Consider the following 15598-nt stretch of genomic DNA (forward strand, 5'->3'; position numbering starts at 1 on the left):
GACAATATGTAAACTCCACATAGGCAATGAATAGGAAAGGGATACAAACCCAGGAATTTGGAGATTTAATGCAACTGTGCCCAAGCTAAATATCAATTCATTATTATATTTCAATTTTGCTGATACCTTTATCCAAGTCAGCTTACAAGGCCAAGATATTACTACTGTTTACATATATTATCCATCCATCCATCCATTTTCCAACCCACTGAATCCGAACACAGGGTCACGGGGGTCTGCTGGAGCCAATCCCAGCCAACACAGGGCACAAGGCAGGGAACCAATCCCGGGCAGGGTGCCAACCCACCGCAGGACACACACAAACACACCCACACACCAAGCACACACTAGGGCCAATTTAGAATCACCAATCCACCTAACCAGCATGTCTTTGGACTGTGGGAGGAAACCGGAGCGCCCGGAGGAAACCCACGCAGACACGGGGAGAACATGCAAACTCTATGCAGGGTGGACCCAGGAAGCGAACCCGGGTCTCCTAACTGCGAGGCAGCAGCGCTACCACTGCGCCACCGTGCCGCCCTACATATATTATTTTACTTAGAAAATTTAATTGATTTTCTCAGGGTTACATGTTGGCATGAATTAAACCAGCAGCCTAGAGATTTAGAGTCTAATGATTTAGTCACTTTATAAGTTTCACCCCATAAAAAAAATAGCAAAATATAAAGTTTTAGGCAAGTGAGACAATCATTTTTATTCAGTCATAATTATGTACTATATACACCTGTAAATAAAAAGATTAAGGCTGACACATTATCCTGTCAATTTAATATTAAGAATGATGTTTTCACAGAAAATATGCATCTAACACATAAGCTTGTGCAATGTTTTCTAAGCCTATGTTTATTACTGAACAGTAATACATTTTTGCCTTTATTTATCTGACTACTGAAGTACAGGTTCATATCCAGATGAGGTTTCCCCTAGTTTAGTCTTCACACCAGAAAGAACAGCAGTTAAGAAAGGTTATATTCCAAAGGGGAAATAACTATCTTACTATAAGACATGCATGTATTCTACACACATAAAAATTAATCAAATTTCTGATGTCCTTTGATTTGTAAGGATGTGAAGTGTTAAGTGAAAACATGGCTTCCCTGTTTTCTTCTTTTTTTGGTTTTGACAGGTGTACTTCTGCATGCCACACTGTGTATAAGGCAGTGGGACTCTTCCACAATCCAAAATCATAGAGCACAAGCCCTCAAAGTTGTATCACCACCCACCTCCTAAAACTCTCCACAATATTTTCCTGGCAGGCAGATCCCTTGTCATTGTCTTGTTTCCCTACCTCTAGCTCACTAAAGATGTGGTGTTGAAATGACTTTATATGCTACTTTAGAGGTCTGGAATCCAGTAGTCTAATTTGAAGAGCCCTCTATGGAGGCCTCATTTCTCCAGGAATTCCTGCGGCCTATTATGCATTAAAAGGCCAGGCCCCCTTTCCTCTGTTGCCCATTCTTTATCAGAGGACACAGGATTGCCCTGGTGGTCCTACCACTGCATGATTCAGTTAAATACCTCCAGCCTCTGTTGTGTTTCCCACTGCCACATTAATAATTTAGTGTCCTCTGAGTTATAATTTAGGAGGAATCTTGTGAGAAATGATTTCCTCTAACAGAGGCAATTCTTGTTGTGTTGTCAGCCACGCTTTCTGTTTGTGAAAATCCTTTCACAGATGCCTTAAACACTCATAGAAGGATGGGTAATATAGTTTCATCTAAAAGATGCTGATCCATATAATTATCATTGTGGATACTATTCTGGCTCTTACAGGTTTATGTTTCTTTGCTCCTTTTCCCCTGGCAGAACCTGAATACAGTCGAACTATAGAATCTTAACAGAATTATTCAGGAAAGATTTCAAGGTCTAGTGTTACTGATCATTATATGTGCAAAGGTTTTTTATTTTAAGCCAGCCTTTTCACCAATAACACTAATGCTATTTTCTATTGTTAGTGTGAATTTAAAGATTCAGGTTCTAAAGAGCATTTTGGTTAGAGCAGTACTTCTTAATCACTGGGATATTACTGGTGGGCCATGAGTTGCTACTGTATAAAATGGTAGAGGGTTATGGTGGGTCACGCTTGACTTACCAAGAGAGACACCCTCTGCCCACATGTGTTAGTCACAAAGATACTTATATGGAAAAAAATGGGTCACCAAAAAGGTTGAGAAATATTGTGTTATAGTATGCAAAACCCTAAAAAAAGTGTGACTTTCATAAATTTTCTGTGGACTAAGTAGGCTTTCTCTGTATTGTTGATTAGAAGCGTACAACTTTCTACAAAGAACTTTAGGTTGGGCGCTGCCACAGTGAAGTTTTCTCATGATACAGTATATTGGTTCCAATCACAACAGTAAGAAAGGTGGGACCAGTTACTTTCCCATTTCCTGTTGAAACTCACATTTTTCATCTACTTCTACCCTTTAATGTCTGAAGCTTCACTTATGTAAATCTGACAACCTCTCCTTTAACATATGGCTTACTTCAGGCTTCAGACATGCATGAGGTCATTTCAGTTCTTTACCACTTTGCCACATTTATGAAAGTAACGTAGGTCTGTGCAATTCTGGGCTAGTACCTTGAGTGTTTTTTACCTTTAGCCTGATCTTTCGGAGTTTTGCTCTTGTTAAGTGAATTGGATACTCAGCATGCTTGTTTTTGGTATACTCATTTGACTAGTCAACATCAACAAACTATATTAATTTTAACTGCTCTATCACAGTTCCTCTTCCATTACAGACCAGTTCTAAGCTCATCTACTACTGGTCTGATCCGCTCTCATCTGTATCCTTGGTTTCAGTGCTGTGGAGGACTGATATTGGGAAGCAGCACTGAGTAAACGACCACCTCTAAGGATGTGATTATTGGACACCAAAGTCCAATCATGTTAGTAAAAGATTGTTGAAGACCTTGTCCAGAGCAAAAAAGCTCTATTTTTAAATATATTTTCATGTTGATTGTAGAAGACTAAAAATTCCAAATCTTCAAACATGTATCAAGAATCCTTCGCCAATACAAATACTCATAAATATAAGACTGGAGACCCTATATAAACAAAAAATCATGCATGTTATTTGAGTTTTTGCTAGTTTTGAAGAAAACATCTTTGTGCTTCGTACTGAGCTTTGATGTTTTTTCAGCCTGTTCCATACTAAGATTCTCTTTCTTTTCATCTCCTGGTCTGTTTGTGCCACCATGCCACATGGTGTACTAAAGATACGGAGTGAAACAGACTGACCATGGTTCATTTGCCAACAATCTGATTGGCTATTTGACAGTTGAGTGTTTCATTTTAAATGAGTGAAACAAAGAGGCAAAAACATTTTGATCATCACAAGGCATGTATCACACATTAGCACATGGGAGGCAGTCGATGAGCTTGACTAAATGTGGTACGCCAGATCAGGGGCTGACTAAGTGCATTAATGTCCTTTCTCCATCCTCTGCAGATTATCTGAAGGAAAGCCAGCCTAAAACCAGCACTCATACAGACTCAACTTCCAGTGCCAGTCCCCACACTACTCTTTACCTCACTTATGCCTACGACCTGCTGGACACACGTTCTCCTCCTCTGCACCTATAAAACTAGCCTACTCCACTTTTTCAGTTAGTCCTGTTATGGACTCAGTGCTTTGAGACTACTCTGTTGGTTACTTCTATCATTTCACAGATAATATTGAGAATATATGGGGTGGAACCCAAAATCATTTTCCTTCTCTTTTTTTGTTCTTTTCACACATGGAAGCCTGATAATTCTGTTCATTGGTTTGCACTAAAAGTCTGTGTCTAATCTGCAAAATGTCTATTTGAAAAAGGGAAAAAAGAAATATACATGAAATCTATATACACAAACTATAATTTGGACATTCCCCCTAAAAAATTCTTATGTAAAAGAAGATTAGAATCAGCAGTTTCCACAACACCAAAAACAAGAGGTGAAGCATCAACCATCACATTGTTTTGTTTGAGCAGCAACCTGGTTAAACACAAAAAGTCATTCAGCAGTGGAGGAGTCATAAAAGAAACATTTACCGACTCTGATGAAAAGCTGTTTGAAGACTTCAAGAACAAATCTGAAACTACAGCCATATCTTCAAGGAATACTGGAGGAAGCCATTGTTAAGCTATGGCAAAAGCTATTGAGGAACTAAAAAGGACAAAGCTGCACATCAGTGTATTTATTGAAATCGCATGAATTAATTAATATGTTTAATATAGCAATGAGTTTTTATTAAAATAGTGTCTATGAGCACCAAAGAAGAACTACTCACAGTTCTGTTTCAGAAAGGGCACAAACAGGGCGAAAATATTTTTGAAGCTTTTATGGAATCCATGAACAAGACTGAATACCAATTTTTAAACTTTTTCAAATATGACTGAAGAGGCTGTACTAATGGATTCATTGCCTTAAACAAAGTGAAATATTTTCATATTACTACTATATAATTCATCAGCAAGCATTGTGCACAAAGATTTTTAATATGAAAAAATGTAATAGATGTTGAGATGAGGGTCATGTACTCAATTTGGGGAAAAACACATTCAGAGGAAGCCGTTTTGCTTGCACCTGGATGGGGTAAAGGGAGACTTGTTGCTGCATGGTGATGTGCAATGTCTCAGCTGCGGTATATTTTTGTCAAAGTTCAGAGAGCTGATATCTGAAATCAGAAACTTTCTTACATTACATTTAATTTCATTTACAGTAATCCCTCCTCCATCGCGGGGGTTGCGTTCCAGAGCCACCCGCGAAATAAGAAAATCCGCGAAGTAGAAACCGTATGTTTATATGGTTATTTTTATATTGTCATGCTTGGGTCACAGATTTGCGCAGAAACACAGGAGGTTGTAGAGAGACAGGAACGTTATTCAAACACTGGAAACAAACATTTGTCTCTTTTTCAAAAGTTTAAACTGTGCTCCATGACAAGACAGAGATGACAGTTCCGTCTCACAATTAAAAGAATGCAAACATATCTTCCTCTTCAAAGGAGTGCTTGTCAGGAGCAGATCATGTCACAGACATAAAAGCAAACAGATCAATAGGGCTGTTTTTCTTTTAAGTATGTGAAGCACCGCGGCACAAAGCTGTTGAAGGTGGCAGCTCACACCCCCTCCGTCAGAAGCAGACAAAGTAAGCTGTTGAATGCGGCAGCTCACACCCCCTCCGTCAGGAGCAGACAAAGTGAGACAGAGTTTGTTTTTCAATCAAAAATCAATACGTGCCCTTCGAGCTTTTAAGTATGCGAAGCTCCGTGCAGCATGTCGTTTCAGGAAGCAGCTGCACAAAAGATCACAATGTGAAGATAATCTTTCAGCATTTTTAGACGAGCGTCCGTATCGTCTAGGTGTGCAAACAGCCCCCTGCTCAATCACCCTACGTCAGGATCAGAGAAAGTCAGCGCAAAAGAAAGAGAAAAGTAAGCCGGGTAGCTTCTCAGCCATCTGCCAATAGCGTCCCTTGTATGAAATCAACTGGGCAAACCAACTGAGGAAGCATGTACCAGAAATTAAAAGACCCATTGTCCGCAGAAACCCGCGAAGCAGCGAAAAATCCGCGATATATATTTAAATATGCTTACATATAAAATCCGCGATGGAGTGAAGCCGCGAAAGGCGAAGCGCGATATAGCGAGGGATTACTGTACATTACATTTCTTACAAACCACATGGTGGATTTTAGGAGGCCCAGGCCCCTCCTGGACCCCGTGATCATCAGAGGTGACTGTGTGCAGAGGGTACAGACCTATAAATGCCTGAGAGTGCAGCTGTATGATACATTGGACTGGACTGCTGATACTGATTCTCGGTGCAAGAGAGGACAGACCCGGCTATACTTCCTTAGAAGACTGGCATACTTCAACATCTGCAATAAGATGCTGCAGATGTTCTATCAGACGGTTGTGGCGAGCACCCTCTTCTACGCGGTGGTGTGCTGGGGAGGCAGCATTAAGAAGAAAGACGCCTCATGCCTGGACAAACTGGTGAGGAAAGCAGGCTCTATTGTAGGCATGGAGCTGGACAGTTTGACATCCGTGGCAGAGCGACGGGTGCTCAGCAGGCTCTTATCAATTATGGAGAATCCACTGCATCCACTAAACAGTGTCATCTCCAGACAGAGGAGCAGCTTCAGTGACAGACTGCTGTCACTGTCCTGCTCCACTGACAGACTGAGGAGACCATTCCTCCCCCAAACTATGCGACTCTTCAATTACACCCATTGGGGGGTAAACGTTAACATTATTCAAAGTTATTGTCTGTTTTACATGCATTTTTATTACTCTTTAATTTAATTTATATTGTTTTTTGTATTAGTATGCTGCTGCTGGAGTATGTGAATTTCCTCTTGGGATTAATAAAGTATCTATCGATCTTCTATCTATCTATTATTATATTTTCTAAACATTACTAATAAAGCCAATTTGTGGATGACCAGTAGTATTTGGATTAAGTATTCTTCACAGACCTATGTGAATTGCTGAATGAGCTGAAAATTGAGCTGCAGGGACACATGATATTATGGGATTTTTAGTGTTATTACCTATAAAAGAAGATTACAAATGCTCTGAAATAACCTTTAAAGCCAAGACCTGTGCCTTTTTAATCATATGCCTTCAAGGCCTGAGCACCAGGGCAAAGACGAAGCACAGCTTCATAGTGTGTATTACATTGAACAAGTTTGGAACATTTTAAGTTCAACAGGTTATACTGACTTTATGTTACGGCCTGTACAATGTTACTGTGAATGCTGTGCAGAGTGGAGGCAGAACCTCTGTGTTTTTCCCAGTTGATTCTGGGGTTCATCAGGGATGTGTTCTTGCTCCTACTCTGTTCAGTGTTTGCATGGACTGGGTGTTGGGCAAGGTCGCAGGATCTAGCAGCTGTGGGACATCTATTGTTGCAGAAAGATTCACTGATCTTGACTTTACCGACGATGCTGTGATCTTTACGGAGTCAATGGAAGATCTTATCGGGGCTCTCAAGAGACTGAGTGAGGAGTGTGAGTGTCTGGGCTTGCGTGTGTTCTGGATAAAAACCAAAATCCAGGCCTTTAATGATCTCTTGGCCATAGCCATCAGCAATGTGTGTGTCTGCAGAGAGAGTGTCGACCTTGTCGAGAGGTTTATTTACCTTGGCAGCAACATTCATGTCTCTGGTGACTCTTCCTACGAAGTCAGTAGACAGACTGGGAGAGCATCGGGGGGTCATGAGGTCGCTGGAAAGGGGTGTATGACACTCCCGATATCTTTGCAAAAGGATAAAGGCCTAAGTTTTTAGAGTCCTAGTGTTTCCAGTTTTGCTATATGTTTGCGAGACATGGACGCTATCCAGTGACCTGAGATGAAGACTGGAATCCTTTGGTACCAGGTCTCTTCGGAGAAACCTTGGGTACTGCTGGTTTGACTTTATGTCAAATGAGTGGTTGCTCGTGGAGTCCCGAATGAGGCACATTACCTGTATCGTGAGGGAGCATCAATTACACCACTATAGCCATGTGGCATGATACCCCAAAGGTGATCCGGCTCACAGGATCTTTAGTGTTGAGGACCCGAGTAGGTGAACCAGGCCAAGGGGACACCCACGTAACACCTGGCTGAGGCATACAGATGGTCATTTCTCGGAGGTGGGACTAGACTGCATGTCTGCCTGGTGGAGTTACCAATCAGGATCCCAAACTCTTTCATCATGTGGTGGGTATGGCAACGTGCTGTACCAGTGCATTCTCCCCAACCTGACCTGACCTGATATCACTGTTGTCTCATACATGTGCTCCCTCTTTCACCTCAACACAACAGTAGTGGAGAATGAAATTCACCCTCTTCAAGATGACACTTAAATGAAAGCTAGGGCAGAGATCAACTTAACTTAATCAACACCTTGTTTTTACTGGAGACTTGCTTTCAGATGCAACTGCCCTTCTATTCTTTTTGCTGCTCCCGTTAGGGGTTGCCAAAGTGGATCATCTTTTTCCATATCCTCCTGACCTCTGCATCTTGCTCTGTTATACCCACCACTTGCAAGTCTTTCAGCTGCAACTACCTTGACTATGAGAAACAAATACCTATTTATCCAATGCTAACATTAAGGCAGAAAATTATTTTTTCCTAAAATAAACAACACTGCTAGTTCACTAAAGCACAAGTCAGTTACAGTACTTTCATTTGGCTTATGCTGAGTGTTTTAGTCCTGGATACTGCTGCTGTACTGAGATGCCCACAGTTTGGATTTCCAGTATTACAGCTCCAAATTAAAACTTTGATTGTGCTTGACTAGTGAATAAAAAGGAACTCTTACATTCAAAAAGGTTGGGCAGCGCTTATTTAAGAATCTTAAGTATAAAGAATGTAATAAAATTATGATATAATCCAATTGTTCAAAGCTAAACTGCAGTATTTTTCAGCTGTGTCTAAATAGTAAAAAAAAGTGTTTAGAATAAAACTTTTGCGAAATTATCAATAATCGTATGAAACTAAATGTTATTGCAAAGGTAATCATTCAATACTATGATTAGAAAATCACGTAGAAAAGTAAGTAAAAGACAGGAGTGAGTGGTTATTTACAGCAGTCTATTAGGATTTGTTGCCATTGCCCTTAAATGAGAAAAGCCAGAAGATGGACATGCTTCTGCTGAGGGATCGTTAGTGGTGGGTTTTCGTTCCATCACTGTGCATTATTTAACTCTATCAAGTACTCTTTTCTAAATCAATCAAGTACTATCTCACTATCAAAACGTGTAAGATGTTTAAGCATAAGTTTGATATACTGTACACTCCATGGGTCATTTTAGTTTATTTGTGTTTTGTGATTTAAAGAACAGCAAAATTGCTTCACTGTCATTTTATTGGAATGTTTGAAATGTTTTTTGTAAACTAAGTAATGAAACATTATGCATTTTTGTTGATTTTTCACTGCAAATTCCATTAACAAGTTACATTACAAACATCTGGCTCATCTGTAGTTGAGTATTTTTCCATTGTGGTGAGCACTTTCTTTTACTGTCTAATATTTGTTGTAATTTACTAGTAAAACACACATTGCCAAATGAATTTCCCATTTTGAGATGCTAAGTTTACCTTGAAAATAAAAACTGATTCTGTAAACGATATAAATTTTCTTACTCATAGAAAATACCCAGGGCCTCATGCATAATGCCATGCATAGAATGCACACTAAAACATGGCTTTAGGACAAAAGCAGAAATGTTCGTATGCACAAAAAAATCCAGATGCATAAATCTGTGCGAACACCAACTTCCACGTTCTTCCGCTACTTAAATCCCAGTCAGTGTGAAAAGTAACGCACGTACAAACGCCTGCTGCCATTCCCCAAATCCACCCAGAATTACTCCTCTTTGAATATGCAAATCAATATAAATAGCCCTTAAGCTCAGCGTTCTGTGAAAAGGCAATGGAAAAAGCACAGGGGAAAATAGAAGAATTTCAGAGAATACCAAGTGGAGGCAAGGAAATACAAATTAAACAGTGGTATAAACAACAAAAGGAAGTTGATTGAGTGACATAGAGTGTTGGAGAAACTCAAAAGCTCAGGTTCACAAAGTGGTACAGTGTCCAAAATAAAAAAAGAAGTTGTCAGATATCAAAGTCGCTGTGAAAAGGTGAGTCGTAGCCCACTGTCTGAGTGTCATATGAAAGCTTATTAGGGTACAGAGAAAAGAAAAAAAAAATAGGGACACAGTGGGGAAAAAAGCTCAAAATGTCAACTTTAGTCTTGAAATTTTCACTTTAATCAAATAGTTTGTTTTGTCATTAAAGTAGAACATCATAAACTTCATCTTAAAATCGTTTAATTTACTAGTTTTTCAAATCCCATCGTAACTAAAGTAGTAAATGCTTTGTTTTGTATGTGTTCTTCTATGTGCTCTGTGTGTGTGAATCACTACGTGCTTCTTAAAAGGGCTTCCTCTTCATCCGACAGGACACAGAATCAGTTACATCCGTGATATTACAGTTCTCTGAATAATTTAAATACTGAGATGTATACTTGATATCATTTCAGTATTCATATCATATCAATTAAAGCATTACTAAACGTGGAAGCACGGTGGTGCAGTGATAGTGACGAACTGGCGCCCCATCCAGAGATTGTTCCCGCCTCTTGCTGCGCAACCTTCGACAAAATAATTTATTACAGCAGTACTGTCTCTTTCAAACGTACTAACCTCCAATTCCCATCCTTACTTTTCTTTCTCCAAGTACCCAATCGCCACATAATCAACTCAGTAATAGACGTTAAGCCATCTGTAAGCTTAGAACTCAGATTCTTCAAAACTTTTAAGGAACATTGAAATACAGTAATCCCTCACCTATCGCGGGGGTTACGTTCCAGAGCCCCCCGCGATAGGTGAAAATCCGCGAAGTAGCGACCTATATTTATTTTATTATTTATACATATTTTAAGGCTTTATAAACCCTTCCCACACTCTTATAAACCTTTCTCACTCTCTTGTTAACCTTTCCCACACTCTTATAAACACTTCCTATGCTCTTAGACACTTTCTACATTCTTAAACACCGCAGACCAACACTGCACACTGCACGCAGCGATCAGACGTCGATGTGTCTGCACTCGCTTTGTGAAGGGGGGCAGCTGAACTCACGCTGAGCAGAAATGGACTTTGTGCTGCTTCTGCCAAAATGCCTGCTTGTTGCTCTGCGCGTTCGGAAGGATTAGGAGGAGTGGGGGTGTGTGAGGGCTGAACGCACGTTCGCTCAAACCCCCCCTCCCCGGAGGCGCAGTAGGCTCCTGCCACTTCGCATTGTCAAGGGGGTGGGGAGCTGAATGAACGCTAACGAGAAGTGGACTTTGTGCTGGCTTTGTGCTGCTTGTCGCTCTGCGTGTCAATAATTTTAAAGCCTTGTATTTTCCTGTCTCACTGTCTTGTCTTGCGTGAAGTTAAAATGTTTTATAATAGTGAGATGTTACTCATATCCTTAGCCCGACATCCACATATCATTTGTGTTAACAAAGTGTGTTTTATAAGTTTACATGTGTTTAAAGCATGTGGGATGGGTATTTTAAGGCTTAAACTATAAAAATGTTTATTTATATGGTCTTTCTATATCGCAGATTTTCTCCTGTTGCTGATGGATCTGGAACATAACTTCCGCGATAGGCGGGCAATCACTTGTATTTAAAAACCCGCAAAGTCGTGAATCCGCGAAAAGTGAACCGCGAAGTAGCGAGGGATTACTGTATCTCCATAGTACATGTTTAATTATTCTATCCATTTATCCTTTCAGTGTCGCGCTAGCCCCAGCAAGAATACAACGCGAGGCAGGAACAACGGGGCACCAGCTCCTTGCTAGCGCTGCGACACCATGTCCTCACTTGTTTAATTATTAAAAATACATATTATTTAAATGATGTTAACATTTTATCTGTATAATGTAATAAACATATTTTGCTTCATTTAATTTTAAAAATGATATCGTCATCATATGTAAATACACGCTTTATAAAGTGGCTCAAGTTGTGCAATATTATAACTGTATCGCAAGTTTACAGTGAGGTAAACTTATAAGTACAAACAGTTCTACAAGGAGCACTTGATGGACTGATTGAGTGCATTTATAGTTCTTGGGATGAAACTGTTTCTGAACCGTGAGGTCAGTACAGGAAACGCTCTGAAGCGTTTGTCACATGAGAGCAGTTCAAATAGGCAGCAAGGCTGTGGCAGCGTGTGCTAGATGCTGTATACCGATAATTCTCTTTCCGGTCAGCTGCTGTAGATCTGTGATTCCACACTCAGATACAGTGATATAAATACTCTGAGTGGTGCAGTGAGAATAATATGGAAAAAGATGACCTGCTGTGGCAACCCCTAACAGGAGCAGCTGAAAGAAGAAGAAGAAGGTGCAGTGAGAATAACAACGCTAAAGCAGCTATGATATTTTGAATAGTTTGGCCATTCCATGGACCATTATATTGTTACAAGTTAATTACAATCAGATGCCTTAAACTAATAAACAATATGCAGTTAATTTCAGTGTATTTGATACAGGGATGTGGATCTAAAAAAGAAAGGGAAACCACACTGGAACAAAAGAACTGCTTTGACGCTGGGTGCCGCCAGTTTGCAAAAACCGAGCAAAGAACTTGCATACACCAGGGTTTGAGGTAATGTGAAAATGTGTGTGGCTTTACGTCAAGTTTAGGTTTTATACATCGCGATTTGAGTGTGGAAACGGGAGTACGCAACATTTTTGTGCATACGCACCGTTTATACAGGAGGCCCCTGGTGTTAAAGAACTGTTGACAGACTCTGTTTAGCTCCACAAAGTACAGTATAAGCAATACTTGTGCCCTTCAGTGTTTTGGAATTAATACCAATACAAAGACCACATTATCAAAATAAATAGCAGTACAAATGTTTTAAAAGTATCAACATTCTACAAATAATGTGTGGGACGTAAAAGAGTGATACCAAACATAATGTGTCAAAAAGGTCAACCTTTGAACAGTCTAGAACTCTATTATTTGACACTGTTATGTGATACACTTACAAAAACAGTAGACAACACTAGATAGAAAAAACAATGCCTGCTTGGTACCTACTATACAGGTCTGTTTCATCCAGAATCTCAGATTTGATGATTTCTTCAATAACATCCTCTAAAGTAACAATGCCCAGCACTTCATAGAAAGGATCTCCTTCTCCCTCATTATTGACCCTCTGGACTATAGCCAAGTGGGATTTACCTGGAAACAAAGAAAATAATGTAAGCAAGAGACACTTTCTTTGGCATGCTTACCCTCCTTTTCAGCATATGACAAAAACAGACAAAAGAGATTTTTTCCATTAACATGCAGTTCAGCCTAAGCATCAGCTATTGCTTTATATACAAACTAGTCATTTAGCCGGTTACAATAACGGGCGCTAGAACAGTAGTGCATAAAAATTAGTAGGAACAGTCTATATTAAATGGCAAGGGACTTTGACCTCATTCTTTTGGTTGGTCGTATTTTTCTTTCTTTCAGCCTTTCTTTGTTGATGTTTACTTGCTGAGATGACCGTTCCTCGTGAGCTGCCGCTGTGTATTGTGTGTCTTTAATTTTCTGTGACAGTAATACTGTCTTGTACGTCCGCTGACTTGTATGTCCGTAATATACCTTTAATTTTCTCTGGCGGTAATACAGGCGTGCGCGTCAGTAATATGCCTTTAATCTCCTCTGACAGTAATACTGGCTTGTATGTGGCTGTAATAATAATAATAATAATAATAATAATAATAATACATTTTATTTATATAGCGCCTTTCCCATGTTCAAGGCACTTACAGAATATAATAAAGAACGGCAGAATATACAGTATATAGCATTGTACAAACCAGATAAATAAATAAAGAAGATTAAGACAGTAAATTCTGAAAAAAACAGACAACATAATTGATGGTCTAGCACACACATACAGGTTACATTGGCATCTTGACAGAGAAGTAAACTGAGAGAAAGGTAATAAAGTCAAGTAGAGCTAAAAGCCTTCCTGAACAGATGAGTTTTGAGTTGTTTTTTAAAAGAATTCATGGAGTCAGCTGACCTGATTAATTTTGGTAGGTCATTCCAGAGTCTGGGCGCTATACAGCTGAAGGCCCTGTCACCCATAGAGTGTAGATTAGTGAGGGGCACAACAAGATTACCAGAATCAGAGGACCTTAGTGGGCGGGCAGGCACATAGTGATGGAGGAGGTCACTGATGTAGTTTGGTGCAAGGTTATTTAAAGCTTTGTAGGTTATTAGTAGGATTTTATATTCGATTCTGTAGGACACAGGGAGCCAGTGAAGACGGAGCAGGATGGGTGTGATGTGCTCACTGCTGCTGGTTCGAGTAAGGACTCTTGCAGCCGAGTTTTGAATAAGCTGGAGCTGTGATATAAGATTAGAAGGGGCACCTGCCAGTAGGGAATTACAATAATCGATGCGGGATGTGATAAAAGCATGGACAAGTTTCTCAGCATTAGAGAAGGAGAGGAAGGAGCAAACACGGGATATGTTACGGAGGTGAAAGTAAGAAAGTTTCTTAATGTGATTTATGTGGGTGGAATAAGTGAGGGAGGAATCAAAAATGACACCAAGATTTTTTACAGTAGAGGCAGGTCTGATGAGATCACTGCCAAGATGGACTGGGAAGGAGCTCATTTTATTAAGTTGCATTTTAGTCCCAATTTGCAGGAGTTCAGTTTTATTGCAATTTAATTTTAAAGAGTTCTGCTCCATCCAGGTTTTAATTTCACTAAGGCAGGTTGTGAGCTGAGAAAGCTCTGATGAAGTTCCACTTTTAACATTGAAGTAGAGCTGGGTATCATCTGCATAAAAATGATAACCCAATCCATAACTACGGATAATATGGCCAAGGGGAAGCATATAAATACAGAAAAGCAGAGGACCAAGGACAGAGCCCTGAGGGACTCCTTGTGTGACTGGCACGGAGTTGGATCTGCTGTTGCCAAGACTAACAAACTCTTGCCTATCAGTCAGATAGGACTTGAACCACTGGAGGGCAGTGCCAGAGATACCCAGCATGTTCTCCATTCTGGACAGTAGGATGTCATGTCTGACTGTGTCAAATGCTGCGCTGAGGTCTAACAGAATTAATATGTTAGTTTGTCCAGAGTCTGCTGCCATAAGCAAATCATTGGTTACCTGTAGCAGAGCAGTTTCACAGCTGTGCCGCGCCCTGAATCCAGACTGAAAGGGTTCCATCAAATTATTAGAGGTTAGGTAATTGGTGAGTTGGGAAGCTACAACACGCTCAAGAACTTTTGACAGGAAAGGTATGTGGGAAATAGGCCGGAAATTGTTAAGATTGTCAGCATCAAGGCCAGACTTTTTTAACATTGGGGTTACAGAAGCAATTTTAAAAGTGAGCGGCACGGACCCAGTGTCAAGGGATGAGTTTATTATTGTTGTAACAGTCGGGATTATGGCATGAAGGCAGGATTTAAGTAGTATGGTGGGGATGGGGTCCAGTACACAAGTAGTCGGCCTCATCTTACAAAGCAGGTTATTAACAAACGCAGAAGTGACTGGTGATAACTTAGAGAAGGAGCTGGATGGAGTGGGAAAACAGGGAGAGATATACACAGATGATATATTTATATTAGTTGAATTATTTAGATCTTTAATTTTGTTACGGAAAAAGTGGAGGAATTCCTCACAGACTTCAGTAGAAGAGGTAGTTGGACCAGATGCGGGTTCGAGTAGTTTATTAACTACAGAGAACAAAACCCTTGGGTTATCATGGCCACTTTCTATTATTCTGCCATAATGGGTGTTCTTGGCAGAAGTTACTGCTTCTCTGTAAGCTCTTTGGTGGTCAGAGAAAGCCTGGATGTGCACGGTGAGGCCAGTTTTACGCAATATGAGTCACTGTATTGTGTACCTTTAATTTCCTCTCGCAGTAATACTGGTTTGTATTTCCGTAAAACGCTTGTAATTTTCTGACAGTAATATAGCGCATTGCACCGTGCCCCGCGCAAGCGCACTTCACCAGAAGACACACACACACAGACACCTGGACGCACACAGGGATTTTATTAAAGAGGACTGTCTGTCTACC

The 15598-nt window shown here is 40.2% G+C and overlaps 2 protein-coding genes across 3 annotated transcripts in view; one reads left to right on the plus strand and one right to left on the minus strand.

Annotated features, from left to right (window-relative positions):
• LOC114647247 (cytosolic purine 5'-nucleotidase) overlaps window positions 1-15598 on the plus strand; it is a 1192165-nt gene that overhangs the window by 258123 nt on the left and 918444 nt on the right. The gene's annotated exons all lie outside the window — the stretch shown is intronic.
• cnnm2b (cyclin and CBS domain divalent metal cation transport mediator 2b) overlaps window positions 1-15598 on the minus strand; it is a 393850-nt gene that overhangs the window by 126524 nt on the left and 251728 nt on the right. For both annotated transcript variants that reach the window (XM_028795891.2, XM_028795890.2), the window contains exon 2: window positions 12598-12741. In XM_028795891.2, coding sequence (XP_028651724.1) covers window positions 12598-12741 — 144 coding nt within the window. The remainder of the gene's footprint in view (window positions 1-12597; window positions 12742-15598) is intronic.

The sequence above is a fragment of the Erpetoichthys calabaricus genome, chromosome 2 (assembly GCF_900747795.2).
Source record: "Erpetoichthys calabaricus chromosome 2, fErpCal1.3, whole genome shotgun sequence".
Classification (NCBI taxonomy): domain Eukaryota; kingdom Metazoa; phylum Chordata; class Cladistia; order Polypteriformes; family Polypteridae; genus Erpetoichthys; species Erpetoichthys calabaricus.